This window comes from Pseudophryne corroboree, chromosome 3 (assembly GCF_028390025.1).
Source record: "Pseudophryne corroboree isolate aPseCor3 chromosome 3, aPseCor3.hap2, whole genome shotgun sequence".
Classification (NCBI taxonomy): domain Eukaryota; kingdom Metazoa; phylum Chordata; class Amphibia; order Anura; family Myobatrachidae; genus Pseudophryne; species Pseudophryne corroboree.
Genome location: NC_086446.1, coordinates 442675441 through 442690835, shown reverse-complemented (window position 1 = coordinate 442690835; position 15395 = coordinate 442675441). Strand labels below are relative to the sequence as shown.

Here is a 15395-nt window from a genome sequence, read left to right as displayed (position 1 = left end):
ATTCGTGTTTGAGTCGGTTTATGTAGTGTTTAAACTCGTTATTTATCGGATGCATTTTCATGTAACTTTTTGAAACTATATACGCCAAGTTACGAAGCAGCCGAGTTTATGGTTTTCGTGTTTTCCGATGTTGATGTCAGTCGTTTTTTTTTGTCACATTTACGGCCGTCATTGTCGTTTGCGTACATGTTTTTGTTGTTTTTACTGGTTTATTTTCTATGTTAAACGCGGCAGGGTTATTTATCAACCACGGCCCCATTTTCACTTTTAGTTTCGATTTTCTTCCCCGTTCGTGATTGGTTGTGTTTCAGATGTAGGAGTGTCTGTGCGCAACCATATTTCGCAACCTTAGTTTCGATTTTCATCCCCGTTCGTGATTGGTTGTGTTTCAGATGTAGGAGTGTCTGTGCGCAACCATATAAATACGCCCCAAACCGTCCGCACCTCGAGGGTTAGTGGTGAGGAGGGAGGTTGTGCTGTGGAGGTTGGTGAGTAGTTGGTTTGGTGAGGAGTTTTTTTGGGCGATTTCTGAGTGTAGTATTGTGTTTGAAAGTAGTCTTGTTATTCTTGTAGTCTTGTTTTTTTTTGTTTTGTCTCATTTTTTGTCCAAGTTTTTTTGATTTATAGTCCCTTGTCAGTGTGTGTGTGTGTGTGTGTGTGTGTGTGTGTGTGTGTGTGTGTGTGTGTGTGTGTGTGTGAGTTGTGCAGTGGTAGTGGAGGAGTGTGCTGTTTGTATTTTTTTTTCTGTGTTAATTGTTGAACCACACAATTATGTCTGACTCAGAGGTGGTTGAGGTGGTTGAGGTGGAGGGTGTGAGTGAGGGGGAGGAGGTTGGTCAGGTGGAGGAGGTGTGTGAGAGTGAGGTTAGTGAGGTTGAGGAGGTGGGTGATGTTGCTGCAGCAGCCTCAAGTGACAGTGATAGTGACAGTCAGAGAGCTCCGCAGCCACGCACCACTACTAAGACTGGGCGGAATGTAAAGTTTAGATATGCTGAAAATGTGGCATTGGTGTGGGAGCTGATGAAGTATCAGCGGCAGTTATTTGGGCCTGAGTCCGCCAAGGTGCCAACACGGAAGAAGACGGTGTTGTGGGCGAAAGTTGTTGCTGCTGTAAATAGTGAGGGGGTGGTCAAGCGGACGGAGGACACGTGCCGCAAACGGTACTATGACATCAAGCGCCGTGTGAAGTCCAAAATGGCTAAGGAGGCGAAGTCGGCTTGCAAAACTGGTGGTGAACAGCCCTATATTGCCAGATATCTGGACTATGAGGAGCCCATGCGGAGTTTAATACCTCCTGAAGTAGTGTCTGCAACCCATGTCCGTGATTCCGATCTGCCCAGGAAAGATGGTGAGCATGTGTATTTGTCTTAACATTCTATTACATTACTTCTTGCGTTATTTTTTGGGGAAATATGTGTCATGTGACGTTGCATATTACTCCCATCTTCATGTGTGCGTCAGCAAATACATTGTTTTGGGTAATGTTTTCTACAAAAGCCAATGTAACATAGTACTTTATTGTATGTCATGTGGTTTTTTTACAGTACATTTTCCATGTGTAGTTTGGACTTGGTGTGTCATTGAATTGTCCAGCAGTAATGTTTTCCTTTTGCACATTTGTCAGTTTGCAAGTTGGCCTATGTTTTTGATTTGTTATTCATGTGCAATGTTTGAAAATCAGTGGTTGACATGTTAGAGGCTGGAGTAGTGCAAAGTGGCTTTGAAGCCAGTTACATGTGTAATTTCAATAGTACTGTATGTAATCTTGTTTAAGACAAACACACTTTTTTTTGGATCATTTAGAGTCTGTATTTGAATCCTGACACAACACTGCAGACTTAGTTACCGTACTATTATGCTTGTTTTTTTAATGTTGGTTTGTTTTTTGGCTCATATTGTGCTAATGTGTGTTTGGAGTGCCACATCATAGAGCATTTTCTATATTGCTTCTTTCATTAATTACATAACATTTTTAAATGAAGATGTCTGTGCTTTGGCTTGTTAGTGTATGTATTAGTAATTGTGGGCCAGATTTATTCAGCCTGGTGAAGTGATAAAGTGGAAGTTGATAAATTACCAACCAATCAGGTCATAAATTCCATGTTACAGGCTGGGTTTGCAAAATGACACTTAGGAGCTGATTGGCTGGTGCTTTATCACCTTCCACTTTATCACTTCACCAGGCTTAATTAATCTGCCCCTGTGTCCTATGTCTGTGTCCTGTACATTATTTCCTGTGTTGCACTCAGGGCCGTTTCTAGACAATTTGGCTCCCAGTGCGAGATTTCAAAATGCGCCCCCCCCCCCCCCCATTGCTATAAAAAAAAAAATCGTGCCCCCCCCATATAGCCAGAAAGAAAGCATGCGCGCGCCGAAGGCGCGCTCCCGACAAGGCTGTGTGGCCTGATTAAAATGGGCGTGGTCTCATTACAGTGGGCGTGGCCTCGTCTGATATCACACCCACCACAGGGGGAAAAAATAAAAATAAAAAAGTCCCCTTTTTACACATTACACCAGGCAAGTGTCCCCATATTACACAGCGCGGCAGGCAGGTGTCCCCATTTACAAAGTGCGGCAGGCAGGTGTCCCCATTTTACAAAGTGCGGCAGGCAGGTGTCCCCATTTTACACAGTACGGTAGGCAGATATCCCCATTTTACACAGTACGCAATCAGATGTCCCCATTTTACACAGTACGCAGGCAGATATCCCCATTTTACACAGTACGCAGGCAGGTGTCCCCATTTTACACAGTACGCAGGCACGTGCCCCCATTTTACACAGTACACAGGCAGGTGTCCCCATTTTACACAGTGCGGCAGGTATCCCCATTTTACACAGTGCGGCAGGTATCCCCATTTTACACAGTGCGGCAGGTGTCCCCATTTTACACAGTGCGGCAGGTATCCCCATTTTACACAGTGCGGCAGGTGTCCCCATTTTACACAGTGCGGCAGGTGTCCCCATTTTACACAGTGCGGCAGGTGTCCCCATTTTACACAGTGCGGCAGGTATCCCCATTTTACACAGTGCGGCAGGTGTCCCCATTTTACACAGTGCGGCAGGTATCCCCATTTTACACAGTGCGGCAGGTTTCCCCATTTTACACAGTGCGGCAGGTGCCCCCATTTTACACAGTGCGGCAGGTATCCCCATTTTACACAGTGCGGCAAGTGTCCCCATTTTACACAGTGCGGCAGGTGTCCCCATTTTACACAGTGCGGCAGGTATCCCCATTTTACACAGTGCGGCAGGTATCCCCATTTTACACAGTGCGGCAGGTGTCAAGTGGGAGGAGGGAGAGAGAGAGAGAGAGAGAGAGAGAGAGAGAGAATACTTACAACTTGCCGCTCTTCGGGTCCCGCGCGCCGGCCGCCTCCTCCGTCGATGGTTATCTCCAGTCCTCTCCTCCCTCTCTCTTCCACCCGAGCGCTCCTGCTCGGGGGGCGGGGCTTCACGGAATGACGCGTTTGCGTCGTGACGTCACGACGCAAACGCGTCATTCCGCGAAGCCCCACCCCCGAGCAGGAGCGCTCGGGGGGAGAGAGAGGGAGGAGAGGAGTAGTCACAAAGTGCCGCGGCGGGCGCACCGTGCGGTTGCACGGCTCGCCCGCCGCTAGAAACGGCACTGGTTGCACTTTCCATAGTGCATATGGCTATTGGCCAATGTGTGTGTTTTAGAAATTATTTTATGGTTTTGTTAAGAAATTATTCCCACATAAATAAGCATCCATTTTTGAAAGATTTAATGTTTATAAACATAATGGGTGAATGTAACAACAATAGCATGAATAAATGAGTTCTTTTATTTGTTTCATTATTTACAGTGTTGAAAAAAAGCAGTACTGGTCGGCCTACAGTCACTCCCATGACATCTTGTGATGATGACGCTGCGGAAGCAGGTAAAGTGTCCATTGTAGTATAGGTTATATTTGTAAAGGAATGGCCATAACAAAAGTACACTTTAAATCCTAGGTCCATCAAAAGAAGTATTGAGCATCAGAAGGCGGACTCCTGTAGCACACCAAACAATAATACATGTGGCAACAAAGAAAGCAAGGTCTGATGTCCAATCACAACCACAGCAGTCTAGCCCGCCACGAAGACTGTCTACAGTTTCTTCGGTCCCACCACTCCAAATTTTGGTCACACCTCCAAGACGCCAACCACACTCCCCTCATCTTGATTGTGAGTAAGAAACTAATGATTTTAAAAAATTACTCATCTCATAATAATCCATTTAATTAGACCACAGGTTCTCAAACTCGGTCCTCAGGACCCCACACAGTGCATGTTTTGCAGGTCTCCTCACAGAATCACAATTGAAATAATGAGCTCCACCTGTGGACCATTAATAAGGTGTCAGTGAGTAAGTAATACACCTTTGCACCTGCTGGGTTACCTGCAAAACATGCACTGTGTGGGGTCCTGAGGACCGAGTTTGAGAACCTCTGAATTAGACTAATTAACTGTAAATTCCACAAAATCTGCTATACTTACCGGAAAAATACAAACATCAAATGGATTCTGAGCAAAATGGCCTTGTCCACATCCAGTAAAGATATGTATGTCCACTTCAGCCATACAGCAGCAGATTGTGTGGAAGATGCTGCAACATAAACACATGTGTAAGCGTGGCAAATAGTAAGGTTTTATTAATCAATTTCACTTATGTGTTTGTCGTAACATTGGCACCAACATGCCAAAACATTACTATGTTTCTGTTTTAAACACTATAAGGCAACACATTATGATTTAAAGTGTGTTTTTATGGTGGAGTATGTCTGATCTACCATACAACTCATGTGCTTGCTTTAAGAATGAAGTAACCAGACACATTTGCCACAAACAGGAATATGTCTGTATTTAAGTTCTGAGTGATGATGTTGCTATGCTGGATATCTGAAAGCACCATTTAAATACATGAGTTCCATGTTTATTGCTTTGCTTTAATTTCTCAAACATATGTCTAACTAATGCCAAAATGGTTCTAATTCCAGATTCTAGCACTGGTACCAGCATCCCAACGCAACAGCAGCAACACAGTGACATGGATGAGACAATCATGTTACAAATGCAGCCATTAATCAAAGGAATCAGCCACCCAGCACCTGTGAGTACACCACCACAGCAAAGCACTCCACCACCACAATACAGCCCGACAACACCAGTAGCACAAGGCCCTGATCAAGTGTTTTGGGACAGTTGGGCTACACAGCAGGCCACCAATCAAGATTGCCTGCGTAGGCAGACCCAAATTTTTGCTAACCTACCATCTCACCTCAGAAGAATCAGCAGAAATATCAGTCGCCAAAAAGAACCAACCACCAGAATTGCCAATACCATAGAAATCATGCGTGCAGACATTACACCTGTCATTGGCAACTTACAATGCATAATGGAAGAACAGCACAGACAACAGCAAAGCTACATCAACATCTAAGAAAACAATCAAATGATCAATGAATCTATCACCAGAATTTTAGAGAATCAAAATGCTGCAACACGTGAACTTAATGCCACCCTCACTAACCTCAATGAAACACTCAGATCCCAGCACCAACAGCAACCAAGCAGCATTTCTGGTACGACTACTCCTATTCTATCACCAGTGTCCTCACCGCCAAGGCGCTCCACCAGAGCACGCCAACACGACAGTGGTAAAGGCAAAGGCCAGTCCAAGCAGCCAACCCACAAAAAATAAAAAATAGAGACACCGATTTCTGTATAGAGAAGAAAATAATCACAGTTAGTAAGTGTAGGTTTGTCTCAATATATATAACACTTAGCACCTTGTCAATTTGTTGAACATCATTAATTATAAGTGTTACAAACAACAACAGGATTTTTGCCAACATATTTATTGTTTAACATCTTTGTATTTTTTTGGAGGAGGAAAAAGTAATTTGATCTGCACATTGATCGTAGCATGCAGTAACAAGACCACTTGATTTTTTTCTAATCATTACTCTTTCTAGATTCCAATCATTCTCATATCTTGCAGGCAGACTAATTGGCAGCCATACATAATGTCTTTAGCATGCAGTAACAAGACCACTTTATTTTTTTCTAATCATTACTCTTTCTAGATTCCAATCATTCTCATATCCTGCAGGCAGACTAATTGGCAGCCATGCAGATTCATCCATGACCAATACAATTTACAATGTGATTTTTAACTCTTTTACATTTCTTCTCTAGACGACATTACAAGAATAACACAATTGAGTAGCCTAAAAAGGTACTAATATGTTGTGAAACAATTTAGATAATTCAGTCCCAAAATGAATGACATTTTTGTTGTGCCATGTTTGTGTGTGTTAAAAATGAGTAATCAGATTATTACACATGATGCAGAAAAAAAGAAATTGTAAATATTTTAATCAACACAAATAATGTTTATAATAATGGATATATGTTGAAAACTGTGTATTGACTTACAAATCACCAAGTTTACTCCAGCAAACATAACAAAATAAATTATTTTGGATGATACTAAGTTTGTGTCCCTTAAATATGATGGAGCATCACACATAGGGACACATGTATTCCTCAAGGCTAACATATTATATGTGGAGAAGTGTTACATTAGGATGTTACACACATTCATAAAGTAAAATACGAAATAAATTACTTTGTGGATTATGTGTGCTTTTAATAAATTATCAGTACAAGTTTATTAACACTTATCCAGACTTCATGCATGCCACTCAAAATCTGTTGTTTAGAGATTTTAAATAAACACAATACACATGCTACATTTGTTTTGCATAAAGCTAGGGTATGTTTGTATGTCTCAAGGAGACAGACACATTCTGAGTAATGGTTTTTAAATTAAAAATGGGGCAACATATATGTATACTTACACAAAAAATGAAAGAAGCAAACAAAACTTACCTTAAAAATAAGTATTTATCAGTCTTGCCTAACCTGCCTCCCTACATCTGTACTCCAAGTATCACCAGATGTCTCTAATTCCTCTGCTTGCTGGCTGCTTTCTTCATCCTCCTCCTCATCATCAACATGTGGCAGATATTGTTGCAAATACATGTTATGAAGAAAGCAGCAGCAGAACACAATTTGAGTCACCTTCGAGGGACTATACAACAGAAGGTCACCAGACTTATCCAGACACCGAAACCTAGGATTTCAGCACACCAGAACATCTTTATATCACATTCCGCGTGGACTTATGTGCATGATTGTAATTGTGCTCAGCAGGGGTATCAGGTCGGGACAATGGAGTTAGAAGCCAAGAGAAACAGCCATATCCTCCATCACCTGAAAGACAGATATAATAACGTGTCTCATGTTAAGATACAGCAACACATAAGTAACACACTGTATTTGGCCAAACTATACACAGGCCTACACATATCAAATTACATACCCAGCAGCCATCCATCTGGCATTTGTCCATCCTCAAACTTATCAAAGAGGGATGACTGACTGAGGATGAAGGAGTCATGGCAGCCCCCAGGGTAACCAGCAACAACACTCATTATTTTGAGTTTTGCATCACAAACCACCTGCACATTTGTGGAGTGCTCTAGATGACGATTAGTATAGATGTGCTGCCTACCCCTAGGTGGTCTCAGCTGAATGTGTGTGCAATCTATGGCTCCCAGCACATTGGGCATGCCAGCAAGCTCATAGAAATCTACCCTGACGGCATGCCACTGAGACTCCTAGGTAGGGAAGCAGATTAAGGCATCGATGTGGGGCTGCAAAACAGCCAACACCTGTGTGTATATTTGATAGAAAATAAAACATGAGATTTGAGGACAGAACTGGCCACCGAGAGTCATTAAAAACAACCAAAAACAGAGGAGGTAGTTAGGTATACATCACCTGTGTTAATTATCTTGAAAATGAGGGCTGTGAGATTCCTATGACTACCCCAGACACAGCCTGAAAGCTCCCAGTAGCCATAAAGTGCAACACAGCCAGGAGTTTGTGCTGGCCTGAGACAGAGCAAGAGCATGCTGTCTCAGGGTCTAGGCCCAGTTTGACAAGGTCATACAGACGGAAAATGTTGTTACGATTTAGACGGAACATCTGTATGACCCTATCATCGGACAATGCATTCAAGTTTAAACACCACCTAAAAAACGAGGCCTGCGCAGCCTCCATGGAACCTGTACAACCTGCTGACCATGTTCAGTTTCTTGGCCCTGGTTACTTACAGGCTGATGTCTGAGTCTGAGGAATCCCACAGCATACAAAAGATCACTGGCCCACAGTCCTGCTGCCATTTCTGAGTGTAGGTTGATTGAAATGGGCCTAAGATCCTTTTATAGGCATCCTAATTCAGGTGTGAATGATTTGCAAGTGGCAACACATGTAAACACGCCTGAAAAAAGCAGGTCTATTTTATTGCCGCTTTTTTTAACGAATCGCAAAAAAATACGACTGCAATTTAGCACTCAGAGACTAACACCCAAATACGAATGAATAGTGAATACCTGTGTTGTATGAAATAACAGCCGCGTTTGACCGATGGTCTATTCATTCATATTTCTGAACTTTGCCGTTAAAACCATTACGAATAGCCCAACAATGCCGAGATTTGAGCTTAGTGAATTCCCGTGTTGGGACTTAGAAAAAAAAAACACAAATCGGTCAAACTTGGATTATTAGTAAATATAGGCCAAGGTCTGTTGAAGATTCTGCACTCTTTTTATGTTATAAATGGTCTCGTTTAGAGATGTGCAGCGGGCATTTTTCAGGTTTTGTGTTTTGGTTTTGGATTCGGTTCCGCGGTTGTGTTTTGGATTCGGACGCGTTTTGGCAAACTTTCCTTAAGAATTTTTGTCGCATTCGGGTGCGTTTTGGATTCAGGTTTTTTTTTAAAAAAAACCCTCAAAAACAGCTTAAATAATAGAATTTGGGGGTAATTATGATCCTATAGTATTATTAAGCTCAATAACCATAATTTCCACTCATTTCCAGTCTTTTCTGAACACTGAACACCTCACAATATTATTTTTAGTCCTAAAATTTGCACCGAGGTCGCTGAATGACTAAGCTAAGCGACCCAAGTGGGCGGCACAAACACCTGGCCCATCTACATGTGGCCCAGACTGGATGGCACTTAAAAAAAATAGTCCCCAAACAACACACGATGCAAAGATAAATAAAAAAAAGAGGTGAAAGATGGAATTGTCCTTGGGCCCTCCCACCCACCGGCCCTCCCACCCACCCTTATGTTGTATAAACAGGACATGCACACTTTAACAAACCCATCATTTCAGTGACAGGGTCTGCCACACGACTGTGGCTGAAATGATTGGTTAGATTGGGCCCCCACCAAAAAAGAAGCAATCAATCTCTCCTTGCACAAACTGGCTCTACAGAGGCAGGATGTCCACCTCCTCCTCATCGCCCGATTCCTCACCCCTTTCACTGTGTACATCCCCCTCTCACAGAGTATTAATTCGTCCCCACTGGAATCCACCATCACAGGTCCCTGTGTACTTTCTGGAGGCAATTGCTGCTAAATGTCTCTACGGAGGAATTGATTATAATTAATTTTGATGAACATCATCTTCTCCACATTTTCTGAAAGTACAGTAACCTCCTACGCCGATCGCTGACAAGGTTACCGGCTACACTAAACACTCTTTCAGAGTACACACTGGAGGGGGGGCAACTTAGGTAAAATAACGCCAGTTTGTGCAAGGGCCTCCAAATTGCCTCTTTTTCCTGCCAGTATACGTACGGACTGTCTGACATGCCTACAGTGATGCTATCACTCATATAATCCTCCACCATTCTTTCAATGGTGACAGAATCATATGCAGTGACAGTAGACAACATGTCAGTAATCGTTGACAGGTCCTTCAGTCCGGACCAGATGTCAGCACTTGCTCCTGACTGCCCTGTATCACCGCCAGCGGGTGGTTTTGGAAATTTTATCCTTTTCCTGGCAGCTCCAGTGGCGGTAGAAAATGAAGGAGGAGCTGTTGGCGGGTCACGTTCCACTTGACTTGACAAGTGTCTCACCAGCAGGTTTTTGGACATCTGCACACTTGTGTCTGCCGGAAAGAGAGATTCAACGTAGGCTTTAAACCTAGGATCGAGCACGGTGGCCAAAATGTAGTGTTCTGATTTTAATAGATTGACCACCCGTGAATCCTGGTTAAGCGAATGAAGGGCTCCATCCACAAGTCCCACATGCCTAGCAGAATCGCTCCATTTTAGCTCCTCCTTCAATCTCTCCAGCTGCTTCTGCAAAAACCTGATGAGAGGAATTATCTGACTTAGGCTTGCTGTGTCTGAACTGACTTCACGTGTGGCAAGTTCAAAGGGTTGCAGAACCTTGCACAATGTTGAAATCATTCTCCACTGCGCTTGAGTCAGGTATATTCCCCCTCCTTTGCCTATATCGTAGGCAGATGTATAGGCTTGAATGGCCTTTTGCTGCTCCTCCATCCTCTGAAGCATATAGAGGGTTGAATTCCACCTCGTTACCACCTCTTGCCTAAGATGATGGCATGCAATGTTCAGGAGTGTTTGCTGGTGCTCAAATCTTCGGCATGCGGTGGCTGATGCCGAAAGTGGCCCGCAATTCTTCAGGCCACTGACAGCATCTCCTGCATGCCCCTGTCGTTTTTTAAAAAATTCTGTACCACCAAATTCATTGTATGTGCAAAACATGGGACGTGCTGGAATTTGCCCACATGTAATGCACGCACAATATTGGTGGTGTTGTCCGATGTCACAAATCCCCAGGAGAGTCCAATTGGGGTAAGCCAATCTGCAATGATGTTCCTCAGTTTCCGTAAGAGGTTGTCAGCTGCCTAGAAACGAGTTGGCGTTTGCGAGATGCTGCTACTGGTGCCGCTGCTGCTGTTGTTGCTGCGGGAGGCAATACATCTACCCAGTGGGCTGTCACAGTCATATAGTCCTTAGTCTGCCCTGCTCCATTTGTCCACATGTCCGTGGTTAAGTGGACAGTGGGTACAACTGCATTTTTTAGGACACTGGTGACTCTTTTTCTGACGTCTGTGTACATTCTCGGTATCGCCTGCCTAGAGAAGTGGAACCTAGATGGTATTTGGTACCGGGGACACACTACCTCAAGCAATTATCTAAGTCCCTGTGAACTAACGGCGGATACCGGACGCACGTCTAACACCAACATAGTTTTCAAGGCCTGAGTTATCCGCTTTGCAACAGGATGACTGCTGTGATATTTCATCTTCCTCGCAAAGGACTGTTGGACAGTCAATTGCTTACTGGAAGTAGTACAAGTGGTTTTCCGACTTCCCTTCTGGGATGACGATTGACTCCCAGCAGCAACAACAGCAGTGCCAGCAGCAGTAGGCGTTACACTCAAGGATCCATCGGAGGAATCCCAGTTAGGAGAGGACTCATCAGACTTGCCAGTGACATGGCCTGCAGGCCTATTGGCATTCCTGTCTAAGGAGGAAATTGACATTGAGGGAGTTGGTGGTGTGGTTTGCAGGAGCGTGGGTACAAGAGGAATAAGGGATTTAGTTGTCAGTGGACTGCTTCCGCTGTCACCCAAAGTTTTTGAACTTGTCAATGACTTCTGATGAATGCACTCCAGGTGACGTATAAGGGAGGATGATCCTAGGTGGTTTACGTCCTTACCCCTACTTATTACAGCTTGACAAAGGCAACGCACGGCTTGACACCAGTTGTCCGCATTTCTGTTGAAATAATTCCACACTGAAGAGGTGATTTTTTTCGTATTTTGACGAGGCATGTCAATGGCCTTATTCATCCCATGGACAACAGGTGTCTCCCCGGGTGCCTGACTTAAACAAACCACCTCACCATCAGAATCCTCCTTGTCAATTTCCTCCTCAGCACCAGCAACACCCATATCCTCATCCTGGTGTACTTCAACAGTGACATCTTCAATTTGACAATCAGGAACTGGACTGTGGGTGCTCCTTCCAGCATTTGCAGGGGGCGTGCAAATGGTGGAAGGAGCTACCTCTTCCCGTCCAGTGATGGGAAGGTCAGGAATCGCAACTGACACAATTGGACTCTCCTTGGGGATTTGTGATTTAGAAGAACGCACAGTTCTTGCTGTGGTTTTGCCAGCTTAAGTCTTTTCATTTTTCTAGTGGTAGGATGAGTGCTTCCATCATCATGTGAAGCTGGCCCACTAGTCCCTAGGAACATAGCCATTCCTTGCCACTCCGTGTCGTAATTGGCATATTGGCAAGTTTACGCTTCTCCTCAGATGCTTTTAATTTAGATTTTTGGGTCATTTTACTGAACTTTTGTTTTTTGGATTTTACATGCTCTCTACTATGACATTGGACATCGGCTTTGGCAGATGACGTTGATGGCATTTCATTGTCTCTGCCATGAGTAATTGCAGCAGCTTCAGTACTAAGTGGAAGTGGATCTTGATCTTTCCCTATTTTACCCTCCACATTTTTGTTCACCATTTTTTAATGTGTGGAATTATATGCCAGTAATATATCTGGAATTAGACGGCAGTAATGTCTGGAATTAGATACTACTAGATAGATACCAGATACCACTGTGACTGGAATGATGATGACCTATGCACAGTGACAGGACACTACCACAGCACCCTACAGCAGCAAGATGCAGCACAAGACACTGGACTTTTAGTCACCAAAATGCAGCACAACACAATGGGGATAATTCCAAGTTGATTGCAGCAGGATTTTTGTTAGAAGTTGGGCAAAACCATGTGCACTGCAGGGGAGGCAGATATAACATGTGCAGAAAGAGTTAGATTTGGGTGGGTTATTTTGTTTCTGTGCAGGGCAAATACTGGCTGCTTTATTTTTACACTGCAATTTAGATTGCAGATTGAACACACCACACCCAAATCTAACTCTCTCTGCACATGTTAAATCTGCCTCCCCTGCAGTGCACATGGTTTTGCCCAACTGCTAAAAAAAATCCTGTTCTGATCAACTTGGAATTACCCCCAATGAGTAGTGATACTGAGCACTGATGAGGATACTAGAACAGACACTGGGCAGCGAGAACAGCACTGGACTATTGTACTGTAGTATTATACACTGGTCACCACAATGCAGCACTGATACTGAGCACAGATATTGAGCACCGATGAGGATACTAGAACTGACACAGAGCAGCAAGATGCAGCAATGGACTATTGTACTGCAGTATTATATACTGGTCACCACAATGCAGCACTGATACTGAGCACAGATATTGAGGACTGTTGAGGATACTAGAACTGACACGGAGCAGCAAGATACAGCAATGGACTATTGTACTGCAGTATTATATACTGGTCACCACAATGCAGCACTGATACTGAGCACAGATATTGAGCACTGATGAGGATACTAGAACTGACATGGAGCAGCAAGATACAGCAATGGACTATTGTACTGCAGTATTATATACTGGTCATCACAATACAGCACTGATACTGAGCACTGATGAGGATACTAGAACTGACACAGAGCAGCAAGATGCAGCAATGGACTATTGTACTGCAGTATTATATACTGGTCACCACAATGCAGCACTGATACTGAGCACAGATATTGAGCACTGATGAGGATACTAGAACTGAAACAGAGCAGCAAGATGCAGCAATGGACTATTGTACTGCAGTATTATATACTGGTCACCACAATGCAGCACTGATACTGAGCACAGATATTGAGCACTGATGAGGATACTAGATCTGACATGGAGCAGCAAGATACAGCAATAAACTATTGTACTGCAGTATTATATACTGGTCATCACAATGCAGCACTGATACTGAGCACAGATACTGAGCACTGATGAGGATACTAGAACTGATAAGGAGCAGCAAGATACAGCAATGGACTATTGTACTGCAGTATTATATACTGGTCACCACAATGCAGCACTGATACTGAGCACAGATATTGAGCACTGTTGAGGATACTAGAACTGACATGGAGCAGCAAGATACAGCAATGGACTATTGTACTACAGTATTATATACTGGTCATCACAATGCAGCACTGATACTGAGCACAGATACTGAGCACTGATGAGGATACTAGAACTGATATGGAGCAGCAAGATACAGCAATAAACTATTGTACTGCAGTATTATATACTGGTCATCACAATGCAGCACTGATACTGAGCACAGATACTGAGCACTGATGAGGATACTAGAACTGATATGGAGCAGCAAGATACAGCAATGGACTATTGTACTGCAGTATTATATACTGGTCACCACAATGCAGCACTGATGCTGTGCACAGATTTTGAGCACTGATGAGGATACTAGAACTGACACGGAGCAGCAAGATACAGCAATGGACTATTGTACTGCAGTATTATATACTTGTCACCACAGTACGGCACTGATACTGAGCACAGATATTGAGCACTGATGAGGATACTAGAACTGACACGGAGCAGCAAGATACAGCAATGGACTATTGTACTGCAGTATTATATACTGGTCACCACAATGCAGCACTGATACTGTGCACAGATATTGAGCACTGATGAGGATACTAGAACCTACACGGAGCAGCAAGATACAGCAATGGACTATTGTACTGCAGTATACTGGTCACCACAATGCAGCACTGATACTGAACACAGATATTGAGCACTGATATTAGCTGATAATGGGCTTTTCAGGCAGAGAACGTAGCCACGTCCTCTCCGCTCAATCTATAATGCACGAGTGAAAATGGCGGCGATGCGCGGCTCTTTATATGGAATCCTAATCTCACGAGAATCCGACAGCGGGATGATGACATTTTTTCCCCCGTTCGGGTTTTGTGAGTGAGGCGGGAAGAACAGAGGCTGCCTCGGACCGGTGTAAACCACGTGAAGTTCGGGGCGGGGGGGGGGTTCGGTTCTCGGTGAACCGAACCCGCTCATGTCTAATTACAATATGTCCTACTTGCAGCCAAAATAATAATATATGCCTGAGTGTCAAAGAAATCACCTCTTAGTGTCAGCAGAGCATTCGCAAACGGGATGCAGTGAGGATACCGACGGATGGCAGATCATACTGATCCCTCGCAAACAGCCAATCACAAACAGTTCCTTAGTGCTGGAGACTATCATAGGCATTGTTGCCTGTACCTGTCCATCTTTAGAAGGAGTGTGTGTGTGTGTGTGTGTGTGTGTGTGTGTGTGTGTGTGTGGGGGGGGGGGGGGGGGGGGGGGTTCAAATGTTCTTTTCTTATGGATATATAGCAGAAATCCCATATGAACCACAAATTCTTTACATATTTTCTTATTATTGTCTCCTTAAATTTCTATTTTATTGCTTGGATCAGATTATTTATTTATGACTGTCCCTTATACCTGTTGATAATGTATCTTTTCACTCTTCATAGCCACGATGGACACATTTGGCTCAGTTCTATTTCCTATTACATTTATTGTTTCTTT

The 15395-nt window shown here is 43.6% G+C and overlaps 1 protein-coding gene across 1 annotated transcript in view; it reads left to right on the top strand.

Annotated features, from left to right (window-relative positions):
* Positions 1-6335, top strand: part of LOC135057883 (uncharacterized) — a 181625-nt gene extending 175290 nt beyond the window's left edge. Inside the window, exons 2-4 of the mRNA XM_063963605.1 lie at positions 3827-3901; positions 3975-4187; positions 5000-6335. Coding sequence (XP_063819675.1) covers positions 3868-3901; positions 3975-4187; positions 5000-5442 — 690 coding nt within the window. The 5' untranslated portion in view covers positions 3827-3867 and the 3' untranslated portion in view covers positions 5443-6335. The remainder of the gene's footprint in view (positions 1-3826; positions 3902-3974; positions 4188-4999) is intronic.
* The last annotated feature ends 9060 nt before the right edge of the window (positions 6336-15395 follow it).